Source organism: Octopus sinensis, linkage group LG19, assembly GCF_006345805.1.
Source record: "Octopus sinensis linkage group LG19, ASM634580v1, whole genome shotgun sequence".
In the NCBI taxonomy this organism is placed as follows: domain Eukaryota; kingdom Metazoa; phylum Mollusca; class Cephalopoda; order Octopoda; family Octopodidae; genus Octopus; species Octopus sinensis.
Window position 1 is genome coordinate 49,946,576 of NC_043015.1, and position 23,155 is coordinate 49,969,730.

Consider the following 23,155-nt stretch of genomic DNA (forward strand, 5'->3'; position numbering starts at 1 on the left):
CATTTTACAATGGAAGAAATAAAATTGCAGGCAAAAATTAAAGTTCCTCAGTGAAAATATGTTTTTTCCCATTTCAATGAGTCAACACGAACGCTTCTATTCACAGTTTCATGTCTTCAATAGCTACTTCCCCATCACAACTGCCAATCATACAACACATCCACTTCACATTTGCCTCTTCCACTTCTCGTAATTACAGTCACATGCTTATCACTGTTTGTCTCGTCAACCTGCCATCTGTCCTCAACAGTTGAATGTACTCTGCTCTAAGTATGCAATAATAATTGTAATTAACAAACTTAGGAAAGAAGCCTGAATAAGTATTTTTTTTTTGTCTGTTGCTGAAATGATGACGACAAAGAAGAACGTTGGTGTTGTTGTCGTCATCACCATCATCATCATCGGTTAACATCCATCTTCCGTGCTGGGAAGGGGTGGATGGTTTGACAGGATCCAACAAACTGGAGGACTGCGTCGAACTCCGGTGTCTGCTGTAGCATGGTCTCTACAACTGGATACTTTTACTAATCTAATGCCAACCACTTTATAGAACATACTGGGTGCTTTTTCTTGAGGCGAGGGACACAAGCATTAGTGAGACCATCAAGTAACTTGCAAGGCAAAAAAAAAAAAAAGAATCTCTCACAACTAACTGGGGTTGAAGTAGAGTGGAGGGTGGTTTTATGCTAGCAGTTGAGAGGGTAAGGTAAGATAGAGGGACAAGTATACTTGTCTTGTTATAGAAGAGGTACATAGCTACTCAACAATATATAAGAATGGGTTGGAGCAACTGGACAGAGAATGAAGATGTTGGTGACAGGGTGCTAGAGTATACACTCAAGCTACAAGAAAGTGAGTATAAGAGAGAATACGGACCAAGGATGAGGAAGGATTGATGGATAAGTTCATTGGAGTGAGAGAGGAGAGTGACAGATGAAAGCTGTAGACAGATCACAGAAAATAGGGAGGTAATGTGCGGAGTGAGAACAGCGGGAGAGACAAGTTGGAGAACATAGTTACTATACTCTCTCAAAATAACTGATTTACTATTTTAAGACATTACAAACTAAATATATTCATTATATTGCTCAGGGAGTATCTTACACTATATATGTATATATGAGTGTGTGGTTTACTGTTCTATTAAGGGAGGATCAACAAAAAAAAAGTACTCCATCCAATCAGAGATAAATTGGTGCCATGTAAAAAGCAACCATACTAGTGCTGCATAAAAGCACCCAGTACACTCTGTAAAGTGGCTAGTGTTAAGAAAGGGCATCCAGCCATAGAAACCAAGCCAAAAGAGACTTGGAGCCTTGGGTAGCTGGTCAGCTTCTGTCAAACCGTCCAACCCATGCTAGCATGGAAAATGGACATTAAATGATGATGTATTAAAATAAGAGCTACTATTTGTTTCTTAATATTGAGACATGAGGTTGGGCTGATTTTTAGAACGTGCTGTGTCTCTAAGCAATCTTCAGGTTCTGGGCACATGGTTCGTTCTATTTGCAAACCATTCGGAGTGTCATGATGAATCTCTTCGAGAACTACATCAAGGGTGTGCATGTCTGTAGGGGTGCTCAAGCACATGCAAATTAACTCCATGAGCAGACCGTTCTGTTGGTTGAATCAATTGGAATACTCATCGCAACTGACTGAGTATCCAGCAACTTATACATATATAGGCGCAGGAGTGGCTGTGTGGTAAGTAGCTTGCTAACCAACCACATGGTTCCGGGTTCAGTCCCACTGCGTGGCATCTTGGGCAAGTATCTTCTGCTATAGCCCCGGGCCGACCAATGCCTTGTGAGTGGATTTGGTAGACGGAAACTGAAAGAAGCTTGTCGTAAATATGTATATATATATATATATATATATATATATTATATATATATATATATATATATGTGTGTGTGTGTATGTGTGTGTTTGTGCGTGTGTTTGTCCCCCTAGCATTGCTTGACAACCGATGCTGGTGTGTTTACGTCCCCGTTACTTATCGGTTCGGCAAAAGAGACTGATAGAATAAGTACTGGGCTTACAAAGAATAAGTCCCGGGGTCGATTTGCTCGACTAAAGGCGGTGCTCCAGCATGGCCGCAGTCAAATGACTGAAACAAGTAAAAGAGTAAAAGAGATATATACTCTCTCTAAAGACTACCATCTCTTCATGTGACACACACACCGAGTGGATTTATTGTTTTATTTCCGTATTCTTATTAAATTTTTTTAAATGTTGTTCTAGTTGCAGTATGTTTTCAGAAAGCTTCTGCATTGTGTTCTGATATGATTAATTAAATATACTTTCAGAGATAAAACTACTCCAACTACAACAGAAAACAAATGCTTCTTTCATTACAAACTCTTCTTTCATATTAACTGTAACATTATTTATGCTTATTTTTTCTCCATATATATATATATATATATATAGATATATATATATATATCACATTATATATAGAGAGCAATGAACTTGAGAGAATACCATGCTATTATAACAATGTGGTGTGCCAAAGCCATCACATGGTTTGCAATACATCAAAAGAGTCAAACATCAAAAGAGTGGTTGTTTCCAAAAGGTTGGTGTCATTCTGTTTATTTTTTTTAATATAATTAATATTTTTATTTTAAGAAAATCTTTCTTCACATATTGTTACAGTATCAAATAATTTTGCAAAAACTTGTATAAATATATATATTTATAGGTTTGATGATGCAAGTGAGGAAAATAAATAAAAACCGTGTGTGTGTTTGTGTATGTGTGTGAGAAGACAACCCATCAAGTTGAGCAAAATTGCAGTCATGGCAGATACCGGTGTCACACAAATTGGCACCTGTGCTGGTGGCACGTAAATGCACCCCGGTGTCATACAAATGGCACCTGATTAACTATAATCTGCTGAACTAGTTGTTTATCCTGGTTTCTGTGGTATAAAGTAAATGAGAAACATTAAAATGCCTACCTAGTGTAAGAAGCTTTTGATCTGAGCAATTCTGAATTTAACATAGCCAGACAAGCCACTCATAAATTCTGAAGTGGCCAGCTGTTTCTAACCAGCAATACAAATTTACAATAAATGAGCCACGGAAAAAGCACTGGTGATGGTGCCAGGGAAAACGCACTGATGATGGTGCCAAGGAAAAACCACTTGTGATGGTGCCATGGATATGGCACTGATGATGGTGGTATGGAAAAAGCATTGGTGATGTAGTCACAGAAAAAAAGCAGCCAATACACTCCGTAAAGTTGTTGGCATTAGGAAGGCCATCCATTCTAACATGAAAAAATGGATGTAAAACCAACAGTAATGAGGAGGATGATGAGGTTATAATCACAAACAGAATACATATTCTTTTATTCTTTTATTTGCTTCAGTCATTTATCTGTGACCATGCTGGAGCACCACCTTAGAGGGGCTTTTACGACCCCAGGACTTATTCTTTGTAAACCAAGTACTTATTCTATCGGTCTCTTTTGCCGAACCGCTAAGGTACGGGGATGTAAACAGACCAGCATCAGTTGTCAAGCAACGGTAGGGGGACAAACAGAGACACATACACACACACATAAATATATACACGATGGGTTTTTTCAGTTTCCATCTACCAAATCCACTCACAAGGCTTTGGTTGTCTCTACAGCCTAGGGACAACCAAAGCCTTGTGAGAGGATTTGAAGGTGCTATGCAGTGGGACTGAACCCAGAACCATGTGGTTGTGAAGCAAGCTTCTTACCACACAGTATGAAACAAAGTCTGTATTAGTATTAATTCCAGGAAATACATCAATAATATTGATTAACTTTACAATCATTAAGTAAAAAAACAAATGATGAATCCAAACAAGATTTTTCACCTTTTCGGAAAATTCACACTGATTATGTGTACGAGCGACAAGAGCTATCCACAAAGTGGCATTATCTATTCGGGGTGGTGGATCCACAGAAGAGCAGCCATCGGAAGGTACAACGTAGATAAGGCGACCCTGCAAAACCAAAGACAAACATTGTGTTAATTATGTTTTAAAATTAGCGGAACAACAAATGGAAAGTGGACATTGCATTAATGCTATTGCAAGCATGAATAACCCTTGACATTTCATTTCTGGAACATAAACTTCAAAGACAGATTTACTGTCAAAAAGATTTTCAAAACACGTGTCTACTTTAATAAATATCTTTCTATCTTTTACATGTTTCAGTCATTGGACTGTAGCCATGCTGGAGCACTGCCTTGAAGAAATTTTAGTCAAATGAATCAACTCCAGTTTTGTAAGCCTGGTACTTATTCTATCAGTTACTTTTGCTGAACTGCTAAGTTATGGGGACGTGAGCACCAATACTAGTTGTCAGTCGATGGTGGGGTACAAACACAGACACAAATAAATATATACGAGGGGTGTTCATTAAAGATCTCCCCTGACCCACTTCCCTAGGACTGGGATAAACAAAACTTAGCATAAGTATGTCCTTCTCTACATGGCTCCCTACATGATGGCAAGTGTTAAAGAAGTCTTAGTGTCCCAGACCAGGTGGGACAACTCTGGTGTGAGTTGTATCACCTGGTCGAGGACACAGTGTCCCTTAACAGTCAGCATCATGTAAGGAGCATTCCTTGGACGCTATCCTGCAGTAAATGGATGTTTAAACAAAATACATACACTATGCATGTGCAACTGATTAATATATATATCTATATATTCCTTGTTTAATGACTTTAGGGTGTAATCGGACATGATAAAACTGGTCTTATCATGTTAAATTGCACTCAAATTTATTAAACATGACTTTACATGAATATATTTTCTTCAGTGCTGCTTCATGTGATGTAAATGGATGAGAGAAGCTGTCTAAAGAAGTGGCAAATGCTTAACAAGGAAGGAGCCTGGGGAAGAGGGAAACCCAGTAAGACAAGGAATGAAGTGATGAAAACTGATCTCAAAATGTTGAAGCTCTCAAAGGAACTGAGAGGGGAACCAAGACAAGTAGCAACATGCTGTACTTAAGAAGGCCTGACCATCTCAGCAAAAATGAGGTCCTGTCTAACCCTCTCCCACAGCTTATCTACTAACACCCAGTCTTCTATCAATCTTCTGTGTACTACTCACTCAGGTGCTGTAAATAATACCCCTCCACCTACACTTCAGATCGTATCCCAGCCACTGAACCTTGTCACCTTACCACTCCTGTTTCCTTGCTTTGCTTCCTCTCATCTTTTCTGTACCTCTATTCTTTTCTCTCTTTCATATTCACCTTGTACCCAAACTTCACATCTCTCTTCCGTGCTCTCTTTCACTTTTCAGATGATTAACGCCAATAAATTCACCTTGTCCCCTCGAGCATACTTTCATATCCCTCAACATGATATCTGACTCAGCTGAAAGTTTGTGACCTCATGATTGCTGGTGCCCATGAGAAAAAGCAGCCAGTACAATCTGGCAAGAGACTGGCATTAGGAAGGGCATCCAAATGTAGAAGCTATGCCAAAGGAGACAGTGGAGCCTGGCACAGCACTCTGGCTCAGCAGTTCATGAAGAACTGTTCAACCCATACAGGGAAAGGAATGTTAAATGATGCTGAATTTTATATATATCTTTTATCATTTGCTTGTTTCAGTCATTAGACTGCGGCCATGCTGGAACACTGCCTTGGGGAATTTTAGTTGAACGAATCAACCCGAATACTTTATTATTTTTTTTCAAGCCTGGAACTTGTTCTATCAATCTATTTTGCCAAACTGTTAAGTTATGGGGACATAGACACGCCAACACTGGTTGGAAAGTGGTGGTGGTGGACAAATGCATGCACACACGATGGGCTTCTTTCAGTTTCCGTCTACGAAATCTACTCGTAAAGTTTTGGTCGGCCCAAGGCTATAGTGGAAGACACTTGCCCAAGATGTCCTGCAATGAGACTGAACCTGGAACCATGTGGTTGGGAAGCAAACTTCTTATATTATTTTACCCTAGAAATTATTAAGCAACAGATGACAATTAGAAAATTTACTGTCTTCAAGAACCTAATTCTGGTGAATTGTAGCTGTCATGGGGGATGGTTAAATTCATGGCTCTTGCCTTGTAATAGAAAAAGAATTATTCCATTATGAGATAAAAGCTTTCAATTAACAAACACTTCTGAGGTAACCTACATTTATAAGCATTTTTTTTAAGTACTCATAGATAGGAGAACTTGAAGAGCAGTGGAGCAATAAAAAAAACTATTATCAGTAAGTGGCGATCCCATCTAGAACTACAATGTGCTTATGTGTAATTGTTTTTAAAATGCAGAAGAGTGTAATTTGAGGGAAATTTGGCTGTTTTTTCTAGCAGATTTAAAAAGCATACAGAAGATCCACACACTTCCAAGTTCAGTCCCACTGCATGACAACTTGGGTAAGGGTCCTTTACTATATCCCTGGGCCAACCAAAATTTGTGAGGGGATTTGGCAGGTGGAAACTGGAAGAAGCCCGTCATGTGCATACATTGTGTGTATGTGTGTGTGTGAGAGAAAGAATATGAATATGTTTGTGTCTTCTTGTCTTGACATCATGTGGTAGTTGTGAAATGGTCGTCGGTCATACAAACAGTCATTCATTTCCAATATTTTGGGCACATGGAATATGTTTGCTCACATGGAAATATTAGCTTGCTTGGAAACAGGTGAGAGTTGGTGACAGTAAAAGCGTGTCTGACTGGAAAATCTACCTTAATAAACTCCATCTCACCCATGCCAGCATGGAAAGAAAAAAAAGGGACATTAAGCAATTATGACCATGAATTAACCATTTATTTTTCAGTTCCGACATAGAACTCAGCCACAAATTGCACAGGGTCATGGTAAACATATCTGGTCATTGGGAAACATTACACTGCTTGGAAACAGGTGAGGGTTAACAACAGGAAGGGCATCCGGTCATAAAAAGAACAATGTCTGCCTCAATTAATTTTGTCTGACCAATGCATGCATGGTGAAATGGACATGAAAATAACGATGATGTTGAAAGATGTACTCATTTCTCCAGCTTCCTCCACTCCCTCGCAATCTTTTCCACATCCAACTACCATGATACAAGATATTGCCTTCTACATTTCAATCATGACAAGCTTTGCATAAAAACTCATTTCTCCAAAACATAGACTGACCTAAATAGAGCACAAGTTGTTGCGTGTCCAGTAAGTTGATCTCTCAAATGTGAGTGCGTGGTGTAATGATTACATCACAACCAGTTTTAATGCAAGTGTGGTAGGTCTACTTGTCAACCTGTCATTTAAAAAAATACTGAGTTTTTAGTTGGTTTATTTGTTTGTTTGTTTCCTTCTTTATTTGTCCTTTTATTCTTTTATCCAATGTTCGTAAATCAAAGCATATGACTAACCCTTCCATTACCATATTTCTGTTGAAATACAGTGTCCTTGTTTCAATTAATTTCGAAAATTATGAAGATTTAATAAAAAAAATAACTTTGTCAGTGTTAATCTGGTGTTTGTTTGGAACATAAATTAACATGAAATTTCGAAGAAAGGCTTTAACATAGATCACTTCAACCTTTCTGTTAGCATATTTCTGTCTTTGACTAAGTAAATCTTGAAAAAAAAAAAACATAAACGTTAAGCAAAAATAACATCATTATTAATCTGGTGTCTGGAACATAAATTAACACCAAATTTTAAAAGCTGTCATTTAGATCAACATTAACACTTTAGTGTTTAAACTGGCCATAACCGGCTGAAAATTATTCCCCTATATTTGTTTGAACCAGTCAAATCCAGCTGTATCTGATTTCTCTACGGAATCGCTAAAAAGTAAACAAATTGCATTATTGAATTCTCATAGCTTTGAGATAATGCAAAGGTAAAGCCTTTCCTGCCTTTATTCAAGTAAAAATATGGTGAAATTTTTGAGACTTCTTGGTTTGTTTCCAATGTTTGAAGAGAAGTGTAGATCTTAATTTTTAATGACAGGGTGTCAGCAAGTAACGATTCTGACTTGAAAGGTTTTACTTTTGGTGATGTACAAACTATATACGAAAACAACAGTGATTTGTCTTTGGATGAATCATATTGACATTTGTGAATTTTCGTCAGACGAGGAAGGTTTTGATAATGAAAGTGATGAAAATGATATTGAAAACATTACAGCAACATGGGTGAAGATTACTACATCAACCAAAATTCACGATTTCACAGAAAAGACTAGTCCATAATACAGTCTACCTCCTGATGCTCAACCAATGGACTATTTTCATTTTTACCAAAAGGTTTTTTTGAAACTGTTGCGGAGGAAACATGCTCAACTCGTAATTCTATCCATGTAAGACCTGATCCACTATGGCAGCCAACTGATACTGCGGAAATGCAAGCTTTTTTTTTACTATAAACATTATGTTTGGTATCAAGCAGCTTCCTCAACTGTGGAACTACTGGAATCCTGGTATAACGTAATGGCAATCCATATCTCCAGCATTATGTCTAACTATAGTTAATTCATCTATTGTTTATGTAAAAAGCCACAAGGTACCTCTGCCACCAAAGGACTACAACCAATGGAAATTTCGGGTTAACATCGCATCTCAGTTATGTGGGGGCTTTTTTCTTCTAGAAAGCACAGATCTGGGAGAAAAGCAAAATTAACTGAGGTGGATGTCAACAGAGAAAATACTGACTTCCATAAAGTGGAAAAAATAAATGGAAGGAAAAAAGTTTGCAGACTGTGTTTGCTGCAAAACAGAAAAACTGTTAAAAGATATCAGGTCAAGACCTTGTATATGTGTTCGTATTGCAAAGTGCCCTTGTGTAATGGGTGCTTTGAGCAGTTTCACAATAGAAATATGGCATAATTATATTTCGTTGTTTGATAGTAATGCTATCATATATTCCTAGCATTTTATTACAAATAATATGTGAAAATGAGAAATACATTAATTTTCAGTATGCTACACACCTATATTCACCTTTGCCTCACCTGTTAATGAGCTATTTTTATTAGATGCATTCTGTTATGTAAATGTATTCATTAAATTGTATAAGAGTACTTAGCCAATGGTATATTGACTAGTAAAAATGTTTTGTACTTCATTTTCAATGAAAATGCTCGAATGTAATATATAGAATAAAATCTTGTACTGATTATACCTGTATTTTAATTAATTCAAATTAATGTACCTCATCTTGAAAGGTGGCAAAATTTTTGTCAGTTGCTATCTGGGATAATTTTAGTAACATATCAAACAGGTAAAATGCATTAAGAATTTTAATTTTAGTGTTTATCCATATTACAGCACAAAAGAAATCAATTTAAACTTGCTAAAATAATATTCAAAGTGGGATATATAATCAGAAATATAATTTCAAAATGTTTGAGGTTTCGTATTGAGGATCTGATCAAAGACTTTGCAATTAAAAAAGTAGGAGAAAACTTTTCAAATATAATTAAGGTGGAAGAATACAAAAATAAACATTATTTTCTATTTTCCCATCTTAAGATAAATTTTGCTTCATTTTGAAAAAATAGAAATTTATTTTATGCTTCATCATTGTTTATATTTTGAATTACCTATATATGGGAGCACCAAGATCGTTTTAAGTGCTTAGGGCCTCTATGGGTCTTAATCTTGCCCTGCCACCAGCATAATAAAAATATATATCACACTCTCTCTCTCACTATCACACATACACACCAGCTTCAAACATATAAACTGATAACTATCTCATGAACCACGACCAATTTTTTTTTCACCTGCTAGCCACAATATCTAATAAAACCGTATTAACATATATTTTAATACACAGATGACCTGCGCAATAATGTCAATGAACAGTCAGCTTCAGTACTCCTGCTAATGTCCTACTTTTCTCTCAATTAATTAGTTCCTTTATTGAGGATTTGACAGGAAAGGTCAGATCCACAGAATAGAGAACATTCTTTCAAAGTATATATTGTAAGCTTTAACCATCCAATTAAAACCACAAGGCAGCTTAGCAAACAATTTTTTTTATTTTGTCTTCTCAAGCTGAAATATCAAAATTGTTATGACTGGGTGCTGAAAAAGTTCCTGGCTTTAAGAATAGTGCAAAGGGTCAGCCTTCTCAGTTCTTTTACAGGGATAAGAAAATGTGAAGGAGTGCTGTAAGAAGTGTGTGAATCTGACAGGGAAATAAAATCATAATTAACCGATCCTCTTGTATTTTCTTTTACCCAAGCCAAGAACTTCTCAGCATCCTTCATACAAACACCACCATCACCACCACTAGGACCAAAACAGAAATAACTTAATCAAAAGGTAAATAAATAAAATATTAAAAATGTACAAAAAAACCCCACAAAAACCTACCTAATAAACAATCAGGTAAAAGGCTTTTGGTTTAATAATCATTCAAAGAATAAAATTTGCTGAATGTTTTGGTATAAAAATGTAAATTACATTTTTAAAAATTGAAAAAAATTAAAAGTTAATAATAGCATATTAAAATGGTTTTCTGTTTTTATGAGTTAGACTAAAGTGATTGATCTGACAAATGCTTGGTTTGAATACATGCAGAAGACAAAACAAGTGAGTAAGGAAGTGGAGATCTGACATGAATGCTTTCAATAGAGTGAAGCCCAATATAAATGTACACAAAGAGCAGGTAGTGTTTGTTTGTTTAAAAACCAGATTAGTCATGATTAAACAGATCCTATTTGTAGCTCCAGATGAGCTAGATTTCAAAGGGGATGTATTTTGATTGTGGTTATGAAGCATTGGGCAAGGAGAGATCTCCACCTGGCATGGCTGCAAGTTCAGTCACCAGCCTTCTCTCAGATTGTCCCCATATCTGTTAGGTTTTCATCAAGTCCTCAACTAGATCTTAACAGGTCTGCTTTGACTCCTACCCATCATGGCCGTGGTTGCCAGTCAAGAGGGGGTCTCACTGGTCTCTTCATGCTTATGTAGCACATATCTGAGCATCTTTTGCCTTCTTACAGCACAGGTATGCCCAGCTTTTTCTATTTCATTCGAGATGTGATTGCACCAAGAAGTTCTTAGTATGTCCATAAAGGTTACTGTCTTTGGAAAATAAGTGTTCTATCAACTTTGCATTCATCATCATCATTGTTTAGTGTCCGCTTTCCATGCTAGCATGGGTTGGACGGTTCAACTGGGGTCTGGGAAGCCAGAAGGCTGCACCAGGCCCAGTCTGATCTGGCAGTGTTTCTATGGCTGGATGCCCTTCCTAACGTCAACCACTCTGTGAGTGTAGTGGGTGCTTTTTACGTGCCACCGGCACGGGGGCCAGGTGAGGCTGGCAACAGCATTATTTTTTTTTTTTTCTTCTCTCCCCACCACATCTTGCAAGAATAAATCACCATTAGCATGACAAATGATGTTTACAGGCAGACTTAGGTGTCACAGTATTGCCGAGTCTGTTCTCAACATTAGTTTCTGAGTGGCTCAACAATCTCCAGAGTTCTACCCTCCAGTCAGACATGTTGCTGCTGTGCCTCCCAAACAATCATTACTTTTGTCTTTGCATTGCAGATTCCTAATCAACTTAAGATGTATTATTAACTTCCATATTCAATAGAGTAGGATGTGATTTGAAGGAAGTTAGTTGTTTCTGACAGTCTGAGCAACCCAGACACACTTACATTGAGTTGCTCAGGTTCTGGTGTTAAACCTAAAGATTTGGTTAATAAGAGACCAACAGACTTAGAAGTCAAGGTATAAAGCCAAACCTTTAGGTTTAACACCAGCATGTCAATGAAGGAGTGTCTATATGGTTGCTCAATCAATTATAAATAGCTGCCAAACTTCCCTCAATCACACCATGCCATACCTATCTAAAACTACTCCTGGTTATATGATATAATCTTAATTAAAAACTTCCATTAGAATTTCGTGCTAATTTATGTTCTAAACACCAGCTTAATAATGATGAAGTTATATTTTAATAAATTCTTTTATGATTTTCAAAATCTAATTGAAATAAAGAATGTATTTCAAAAGAAGTGTGGATAACAAAATGGTTAATCATGAAAGTTTATGCATATTTGAATAAAAGAAAACAAAACAAAACGAGAAGCTGGCTGGTTAAGAATCTGCAATGCAAAAACAAAAAAAAAAACGATGAATATGGGAGGGTGGGGGAGAACCACAAAGCAATAACAAGTCTCACGTTTTGAGGGCCAAACTTGAGGCTGTTCATTCATTGATGTGCTTGGGCAGTAACATGGCTAACAATGAAAACTCAGAAACTGATGTTGCAAAGAGCCCCAACAAACCACACGACAGTTCCAGCTCCTGAACCCTATATGGTCCAACTCCTCCATCAACTATGGCACCAAATTCTACCTGTATACATCAAGTGTCCAGCACATGTCTTCCATAGATGTTGCCTTATTACCGGGTTGTGTACGTTAAAAAAATAATGATTATCTATCTTATTTCAAAGTCACAAACTAATTCAATGTTTTCAGGAAGGGTTTGTCCTCATGAAGAAGGACTGAAAAGAATAGAAAAGTTCAACCTACTCTGATCCCCTGCATTGGAATTCCTGGTCCAAAACTAGCAGGATAGTCTTCAAATGTTTTTAGAGTAGCACTGGATCTGTCTTTCTGTAAAAACAAAATATTCAAGATGGAAAAAATTTATTCACAAGGAAATTTGTTTTAATGCATAAGAACAAAATATAAAACTTGCAATGAGAGAGAGAGGGAGAAAGAGAGAGAGAGGAAAGATAGGGGGAAGAGAGAGAGGAAGAGAAAAAGAGAAAGAGAGAGGGTCTGTATGTATTTTCTCTGCAAAGTTAATTATATATGGGATACTTTTTTTTTTAATACAACCACACACATACACATGTTATCATCATCATCAGTCCATTTTCCATGCTAGCATGGGTTGGACGGTTTGACAGGAGCTGACAAGCCAGAGGACTGTACCAGGCTCATCTGCTTTGAGAGAGGGGGAAGAAGAGAAGAAAGATAAAGAGGGGCAACCATGGTAAAGAGTCAGGGAGGAGAATGATGTGTGTGTGTGTGTATATATATATATATATATATATATATGTTAGAAGGTTTGGAGATGATGTACAGGTATTTTATATTGGAAGAAATGAGGTACTCAGAAATTCGGATGGTTTTATATTTACAGATATTTATTTGTATATTACATGTTTTTATAAATCATATAACTTATATCATATATCATATATTAGCGCTTTCATCCATTCTGGTGGATTTTTCAAATGGAACTATATATATATAGTTAATTCAAGCATGAAAACACAAAGAGAAAACACAACAACGCGAGGACGTGGAACAAGTATAGTGTTATTGGACGTTTAGAAAAGGAAAGAAAGAAGGAGGATTTAATGTTTTGAACAGACCTCTTTGTCAGAAACATAGAAAAAGGAAAGATCCAAGGAAGGGAAGACGGAGGAAAAAAAATTGCCAACAATAGACGCGGTCACATATTTAATATATATATCTGTATGTACGTGCATATATATATTACAAACAAATGAAATATTAACATCATTTTTTTTTTAAACATTCAATTATTTAGGCTTTTCTAATCTAAACTTAATTAGCATCAAGCCACAGTTGCTAATTCTTCCTTTCAAAGCTACTCTTTAGGTTAAGTCCAAACAAAGCCATTATCTTACAGTCTATATTTGTTCTTGGCACAATGATGCCAGGAATGGTAAAGCCAGTTCAATATCCAATTTCCAAGATTTCTTTACATAGACTGCATATTAATGCCATAAAACAGGGAAATCAATAACTCAGGCCTTAGGTCTTTCTACTGTGATGCAGCCAAGAGTTCATAGCACTCGTCCCACCCCTTTCCACCCCGATGCCATTCCAAACATTTGCAATTGCTGTGTATTGACATTTTCAAATGAGTTGGAAAATACCAAGATATTTAGGAAAACATGCTAGATGCAGGCGTGGCTGTGTGCCTAAGAAGTCTGCTTGACACACCATTATCGGTTGTCGAGTGATGTTAGGGGTACAAACACAGACACACAAACATATACACACACAAACACATACATATATATATATATACACACATACATACATACGACGGGTTTCTTTCAGTTTCCGTCTACCAAATCCACTCAAGGCTTTGGTCGGCCTGAGGCTATAGTAGAAGACACTTGCCCAAAGTGCCATGCAGTGGGGCTTAACCTGGAACCATGTGGTTGGTAAGGAAGCTACTTACCACACAGCTACTCCTACACCTATATATAATGAAGTTATTTTAATAAATTCTTTTATGATTTTCAAAGTCTAATTGAAACAAAAATGTGTATTTAAAAAGAAGTGTGCTATTCACTTCCATTCTTCCATGTGATATTTCCCATGGGAAAACATTACCTTGCTTAGAAACATGCAAGGGTTGGTAACAGGAAGGGCATAAGGCCATAGAAAATCTGCTTGAATAAATTCCACTTGACCCATGAAAGCATGGAAAGATGGGCATGAAATGATGATGATATCAATGAATGCAGAGTTGGTTTAGAATCTGCTACTGGTTGGTTAGTCAAACGTATTTTTATCAGCGGATTATTTACGATCTCTATTGATATTATTGGGTGGGGGTGGTCTAAAATAATAAATACTGCATGTGCAGTTGTCCATGCTTTGACTTTGGCCTTCAACAATGATTTGAACTGAATTTGCCTTTGGCATCATTTTGCAATGATGAGGAACGGGGGATTGCACAGTATACACATGTATGTGCAGATATATTTATGCATACACACACACACACACACCATCCTGAATCTGAAAATAAATTTATATGTACATATATACATATAACTATCTGTGTGTATTCATAACACACACACATATATATGAACATATACACATCATCTAAAAAAAAAAAAAAAGATAAATTTATATATACTTGGGTTTTAGCAATAATTTTTGCCCTTTTTTTTTTTTAGTCATAATCATAATAGCCTCGACAACTGCTGCCAGGCAAGGCAAGAATGAATACATTAATTTTAATTTAGTTATCTCTGCATTTAGTAGTTTAATTTTTAACAGGATTTATTACAGGCATGGCCAGATTTCTAGTTGAAAAAAAATCAATTATGATGATAAGTATGGATGGTACTAACACTGGTAGTGTTAGTCACAGCACCGTTTGTGTTGGTTCCAACAGAGTAATGCACCAATATAATAAATGTATTTGTCCTTCAAAGTTATTTCATTCAGAGAAAAGAAGTCACAGCCTATGCGTGTTGTCTGTGCTAAGTGATTGATAAACCAAGTGACGGTTGTAAGTAAACCGAAAATACTTTTACATAAAGCATCCTGATTTATGCAGGAAGTCCACTGAATATTTTAGAACAAGATCCCAAACCACAAACCCATTGATCATTTGGTACTGGGCCACACACACACAAAGCATAAATTTTAAAATTTTATTTCTATTTTACTGACTACTGCAATCTACAAGTTGTTTCTGCATTTATCATCATCATCATTTAATGTCTGTTTTCCATGCTGGCAGAGGATGGACGGTTTGACTGAGGTCTGGAGAGCCAGTGGCTGCACCAGGCTCCAATCTGATCTGGCAATGTTTCTGCAGCTGGATGCCCTTCCTAATGCCAACCATTCCGAGAATGTAGTAGGCGCGTTTTACGTGCCACTGGCACAGGAGCCAGTCAGGCGGGTCTGGCATTGATCATATTTGGACAGTGCCTTTTACGTGCCACTGGCACGAGAGCCAGTTAGGGGGTACTGACAACAGCCACAATCGGATGGTGCTTTTTACGTGCCACTGGCACACACACACACATATCATCATCTCCTAACATCCAGTTTTCTATGTTTGCATCAGTTGAATGTAGTTTATTGAGGCAAATTTTCTACAGCTGGATGCCCTTCCAGTCACCAACTCTCACTTGCTTCTAAGTAAAGTAATATTTCCCCATAACCAAACATATTTTCACAGAATATTGGAAATGAATGATGAACCTTGCATGACAGTGACTCACAAAACTATCACACAATGTCAAGACAAAGGGACACACACACACTCCTTACTTGTTTCAGTCATTTGACTGTGGCCATGCTGGAGCACCGCCTTTAGTCAGGCAAATCGGCCCCAGGACTTATTCTTTGTAAGCCTAGTACTTATTCTATCGTTCTCTTTTGCTGAACTGCTAAGTTACAGGGACGTAAACACACCAGCATCGATTGTCAAGCGATGTTGGGGGCCAAACACAGGCACATACACACACACACACACACACACACACACACACATATATATATATATGTATATATATACATATATATACGACAGGCTTCTTTCAGTTTCCTACTCCCAAATCCACTCACAAGGCTTTGGTCGGCCTGAGGCTATAGTAGAAGACACTTGCCTAAGGTGCCACGCAGTGGGACTGAACCCGGAACCATGTGGTTCATAAGCAAGCTACTTACCACACAGCCATTCCTACACCTATGTGTGTGAGTGTGTAATCGATTCAAATAAATCCCTACAGCCTAATTTAACATCCTGGGAAGGTTATTATCAAGATCAAATAGAAACTAGAACGTTTTCTATTTAAAACACATAATGATACAAATCCTAGTTTCCTGTATAGAACAGAAATAATTATAATTATTACACACACTCAGAGCATTAAAGCATTGCAATTTCACCACCTACTCTCTAGTGTATTCTTGTACTTGTTTCAGTCGTTTGACTGCGATCATGCTAGAGCACTGCCTTGAAGGGTTTCAGTCAAACAAATCAATCTCCGGACTTATTTTTTAAGCCTAGTACTTATTCTATCGGTCTCTTTTGCCAAACTGCTTAAGTTACGGGGATGTAAACACACCAACACTGGCTGTCAAGCTGTGAAGGGGGACACAAACACAAAGACACACACACACACGATGGTCTTCTTTCAGTTTCCATCTACCAAATTTACACACAGGGCTTTGGTCAGTCTGAGGCTATAGTAGCAAACACTTGCCCATGGTGCCACGCAGAGGGACTGAATGTGGAACCATGGGGTTGGCAAGCGAGCTTCTCACCACACAGCTACGCCTGTGTAGTGTGTCTTTATCTTTTACTTGTTTCAGTCATTGAACTGCGGCCATGCTGGGGCACTGCCTTGAAGGTTTAACCAAACAAAATCAACCCCAGTAATTATTCCTTTAAAGTTTGGTACTTATTTTATCAGTCACCTTTGTTAAACTGCTCAGTGACAGAGACACAAGCGAGCCAACACCAGTTTTCAAGCTGTGGTGGGAGATAAACAAAAGGACACACACACACACATGTAAATATATATACATATATACGAGGAGCTTCTTTCAGTTTTTGTCTACCAAATCCACTTACAAGGCTTTGGTCGGCCCAGGGCTATAGTAGAAGACAAATGCCTGTGTACAATTTGGGAGTGCAGTTAAAATTTACACCAGTGCAAATTGCTCATTACTTTATGAATGTACTGTACTGGTGCATGTATGTATATTCTTTTGCAGTTATACACTTGCCATCTTTGATTTGAAACAATTTTAATACTTGCTTTTTTATATTTTTTTTATTTGTTTCAGTCAACTGACTGCAGCCATGCTGGAGCACCGCCCTTAGTTGAACAAATCAACCCCAGTCTAGTACTTATTCTATCAGTTTATTTTGCTGAACCGCTAAGTTACAGGGATGTAAACACACCAGCATCGGTTGTCAAGTGATGGTGGAGGCATCACACATATACATACAATGGGCTTCTTTCAGTTTCCATCTACCAAATCCACTTACAAGGCTTTGGTGAGCCTGAGGCTATAGTAGAAGGCACTTGCCCAAGATGCCACACAGTAGGACTGAACCTGGAATCATGTGGTTCATAAGCAAGCTGCTTACCACACAGCCACTCCTGCACCTATATAAAACTTTTTTAAAAATTTGATAACATATACCATTTTTAGGACCTTGTGTAGTGGATTGAAAAGAACTATAAAATTGCTCCTCTGACTTATGGGACATATATTACACACAGATACATAGCACCCAAGATTCTTTTTAAATAAGATTCTTTTCTATAATACCATAATTCTAAGACAAATATTTAAGAGAAAATAAAACTAAAAACAATTGCCTACGTTCCATATTTGTAGAGAGAGAGGAAGTGAGAGGCTGTACAGTGAACAAATTTTGATTTGATTGAAATAAAGCTCTAAGATATTTGGTTCCAAAAGTGATTATTCAAAGGAAGCAAATTCACTGCCAGAGATGAAATAAAACTAACAAAAATTACAGAGTAAAATAAAAAAAAAATATTAAATTTATCGAAGAAACGCCTATATTTTCTCTTGTATGGATTTCTCTTGTACAAAGACTCTTCTGTTTACCAATTTCAGGCTCCCAATGTTTTAATGGTATTTCGGATTCTACTGAATTCTCTGTACAAACAGATCAATATAATTAAATAGCTTGGCAAACACATCAGTTAAGTTAGTCCTGGAATGGCAGGCTCTAAAACTAGATATTTCCAACATCCTTTAACTTGCAACCTACAGACGTTACTTTACTACCAGCTCCTCTCGACTAACTCTACATATAATAAATACAGCGTCTATTCACAAGACTTTTTCATTGAATTACAATCTCCGACTAACATCGTCATAAAACTGATTCCTGGCAGAAGCAGAACACATTTGCAATGTTACATGTTTTGATAACAATCTTAAACTATGACCAACAATGATACACTTTATGAATCAATGGATTTTTAAAAATAAATTGATAACAAAAAAAAAAGTGGGGGAGGGTGTTGAGTTTAAAACACGGTTAGTTCTCAAGGCAAGATAAAGACAGGCAGACTTTGTGCAGGGGGAATAATATACAGAAAATAGAAGGGCAGCAGCAGCAGTGGCTGCACAATTATCATTTAAACATTTGTCTTATTTCCCATGCTGGCTTATGTTTAAAACATGCTTCTACAATCACCATCAAGAATTTGTGACCTCTCATATACAAGGCCCAAGTCTAGCCACAACACTTCTTAACCAAGCATTTATTTCAGTCAAAATATCCTTCTCCCTCAATCACTTCAATTCAGTTCGGTTTTCAACACACTGGATGCCTTTCCTATCACAAACCCTCTCGTTTACAACAGAGTGTACAGGGTGCATTTCATCACGGCACCAGAAATAGATTGTTCCATGCAGGGAAAGGGTTTCCTCTGCTGTGCATTCATTCTTATTTGGAGAGAAAACCTGTTACTATGTGGGTTGCAAAGTCAACATGTCATTCATGTTCCAAGGAGAAATTACCAAACAAAGACATGGAACGAATTATTTATCAGTCATCAGATGAAATCAATTGCCAGCATTTTGTTATGCTTTTAGACACAAGCACTTTATTCTACAGTACTTGAGCTCAATCATCATCATCATCAACAACATTGTTTTAATGTCCACTTTCCCAAGTCCACACGGGTCAGATGAAATTTATCAAGTTACACTTTTTACACAGCCTGACGTCCTTCCTGTTGTCAACACTCACCAGTTTCCAAGTAAGGTAACATTTCCCTGTGACCAAACATGTTTCCACAGAAAATTGGAAATGAAGGACACTGCTTGCATGACTGTGACACTCATTTACACCTATAATGCAATGTCAAGGCAAGTAGACAGAAGCAAAAACGTACATGTGTACACATGATGGGCTTCTTTCGGTTTCTGTCTACCAAATCCACTCACAAAGCTTTGGTTGACCTGCAGCTATGGCAAGGTGCCAGGCAGTGGAATTGAACCCAGAACCAAGTTTCTGAAGCAAACTTCTTACCACTCAGCTACAACTGTGCCTAACTATTTAGAAAAAAAAACCCCAAAGACTTTCTAGTTATATTTTATGATACATTAGTAGCTAATGGAAAATCCACCGAGTCACACCATCAATGAAGGGTGCAGCCTGAAAAATTTATTCCCCATCCTCAAGCAAAACCAACATACCCTAGTTTTCTGTCATTTTAATTAAACTGATGGGAAATCTGTTTTGTCTGATTAGAATGTCAACTGTGTCACAATGAAACTGAATTCATCACTATTAATAGCAATTTGATCATTGTGACTATTTCGTAATTGTATAATTTTCATAGGCATGTGAGAAATTAGATAAGTATGATCAATTAGATGATCACCAAATTCATATCAAAGGTAAACAGCTTAACCCTTTCGTTACCATTCCGACTGAAACCAGCTCTGGCTCTGAGTACAAATGTCTTGTTTTCATAAGTTTTGAATTAAAATCTTCCACCAAACCATAGTCAGAATTTATGTTCTTAACACTAGCTGAATGATAACTTAAGTTCTTTGTTATATTTAGAATTAACACAGAGCATCGCAAAATAAATACAGTAACAAAAGGGTTAACATCACTGATGTATAAAGGAGTCAACTGTCTACGTAAGAACACATGATGTAATATGAAGAAACGTCTATATAATTGCTCAGCTTCCTAGGAATAACAGTGAAAATTCCTTCAAATCATTCTCTATCATCTTTAAGGGAGAAGAAAAAAAAGCAAAACACACTGGATAATTTAGTCCAAGATACACTAGGTCTCAATAAAAATGGTATGGTCATCACTAAAAAACCTTTTGATCATATGTCTGCTTGATCCATGATAAACAACAAATAATGTGAATGGACAACAGATAATTGGTGAAAGTGGTCATAAACTGACAACGAAAGGCACCGATGACAGAGGAAGATCACTGGACGATGCCACTTACAGAGAATCAAAGCAAGAGACAATATATCAAAGCACAGGCACAACAAACCCTACTGTAGTTAGCTTGATGATGTCTAATTCTTATTCTTAAACAGACACAAGTTTGTCACTGCTGGTCTGCCAGTCAAAAAGCCCAAAACCAACCATGTGCTTGAACTTTACTAATATAGCCAAAAAGTTGTAACTCTGGGGGAATTACAGAACTGTTTACCCCAGTTTGCTTAATTCCAAAAAGATTCTATTCTTGTTTTATTATTGAGTGTTAGGAGCTAGAAACTCATCCAGCTATAAAAACAGTTACTCAAACAATATATAAATATCACCATTTGCATCTATTCAAGTAGTGTTAACAGGTGCCATTTCAACACCAGCTCATTATGACATTCAAGAATACAATATTTTATATAAGGTGCAGAAGTAACTAACCCTTTTGATACCAACCCACCTGGGACTGTCTAAATTCTAAATTAAAACCTATCAAAATTCCATGTTTATTCTTTAGCATTTAAACAAACCAGATTCATATGAGATGATAAATGATTAATTCAAAACAATATGAATAAATAAGCATTACATTTGTCTGAGTAATCTAAATGCTAAAAGGATTAATTCATATTCCATACTCCAGCTAAATAATTACCAAGTTACCTTAATACATTCTCTTCTCTATTTTTTTCTTTCCTCAAAATTAATTGAAACAAAAGCAGAATATTTCAACAGAAATATGGTAACAAAATGGTTTAAAAAATGGCTAAAATAAGCCCGGAAAATTTTGTCATCATGATCACTTCACAGAACAAATCTATTTCACTTATCACTGGATGTTATTTTTCTGACCTACTTATTAGTCCTAAAGTGCTACTTTTAGATTCTTAGGTCACATAATTATACAAATGACCTCAGCAAAGATGAGGTTCCTCTTAAAATATCAACAGAAATATAATGGTGGTAGAATTTCCACATTGGTACCATTTAAAGGTTTTACAAATTTAAAACATATGAATTGTTGGAACTGCTCAAGGTTCTTCACATTGCCAGACTCTCTTGGCCTATTACAAAAAGAACTCTGTCTGCAAGAAGCTGGGACATCAAAGACCTATTTTTTAAATATCAAAACTGATATCTAATTTTTGGTAATTAACAACATGTCAGTCTTAATATTATAAAAATCAAGTGCCATCTCTTTGAAGATGCAAAATTATTTTTAAAAAAATAAATAAATTATCGGATGATTCATTCTCAATGCCTTCATAATTAGAATGAAGAATTCAACATAATTATAGGAAATACACGCCAACAAGATTATACAATAAATGTCTGTGCTTTGTCTTTTTTTTTTTTGTAAATGAGGTAATTTACCAATGTTAAATAGAATTTTTTACATTATTATAAGTTTATCAAAATTACATACAATACTGTTTTCAAATTATGGCACAATGTCAACAATTTTGGGGCCAGCCAATTTCATCAACCCCAAACTTAACTGATACTGATTTCTTTGGCTCTAAAGGATGAAAGGCAAAGTCAACCTCGGCGGAATTTGAACTTGGAGCATAAAGGTGGATGAAATGCCACTAAACATTCTGCCAGCTTTCTGTCTATAATATTAGCAGGAAAATGTCTCATCATCATCATTTAATGTCTGTGCTCCATGTTAGCATGGGTGGGACGTTACCACAAGAGCCAGCCAGGCTAAAGCCTGCACCAGACTTCTGTGACTGTTTTGACAGGATTTTTACAGCTGGATGCCCTTCCTAACACTAACCAGTCAGCAGATGGACTTAGTGCTTTTTGCACAGTACAAGCACAGGTCAAGTGAGTAGTGCTTTTTACGTGGAACAAGCACAGGTGAGGTGAGTAGTGCTTTTTACGTGGAACAAGCACAGGTGAGGTGAGTAGTGCTTTTTACATGGCACAAGCACAGGCAAGGTCAGTTTTGGTAAGGTTTTTAGAGCTGGATGCCCCTCCGAACACCAGCCACTCAGCAGAGTGGACTTAGTGAGTTTTATGTGGCACAAGCACAGACGAGGTGAGTAGTGCTGTAATCCTATTTTGGTCATTTAACTCTCTGAAGTTTCATTTTTAAACAATTTTTCACACATTTCCAATACTGACTGTAATTATTACCCACCTGTCACTATTTTTTAGCAAATCTTGAACATTACCTGCTGAAATAAGTATTTTACAAGACATTCATTCATAAGGGTATAACCATTCAACTAAACAACCTAGGGTCATTCTGACTAGAACAGGGGTTCCCAACATTTTCACTGACATCCACCCATTTTATTTAAATGAATTTCTTCACAGATCTTAGACTTTTGAGATGTCTAACTACTCAATCAATGTCTACATTTGTGACGGAAGGTATTCAATTTGAATACCTCAAAGACTGAATTCATCTGCGA

The 23,155-nt window shown here is 36.8% G+C and overlaps 1 protein-coding gene across 3 annotated transcripts in view; it reads right to left on the bottom strand.

Annotated features, from left to right (window-relative positions):
- Positions 1 to 23,155, bottom strand: part of LOC115222316 (E3 ubiquitin-protein ligase RNF13) — a 111,476-nt gene that overhangs the window by 26,668 nt on the left and 61,653 nt on the right. For all 3 annotated transcript variants that reach the window (XM_029792499.2, XM_029792498.2, XM_036511117.1), the window contains exons 4-5: positions 12,509 to 12,592; positions 3,858 to 3,986 (exon numbers count right to left, since the gene is read on the bottom strand). In XM_029792499.2, coding sequence (XP_029648359.1) covers positions 3,858 to 3,986; positions 12,509 to 12,592 — 213 coding nt within the window. The remainder of the gene's footprint in view (positions 1 to 3,857; positions 3,987 to 12,508; positions 12,593 to 23,155) is intronic.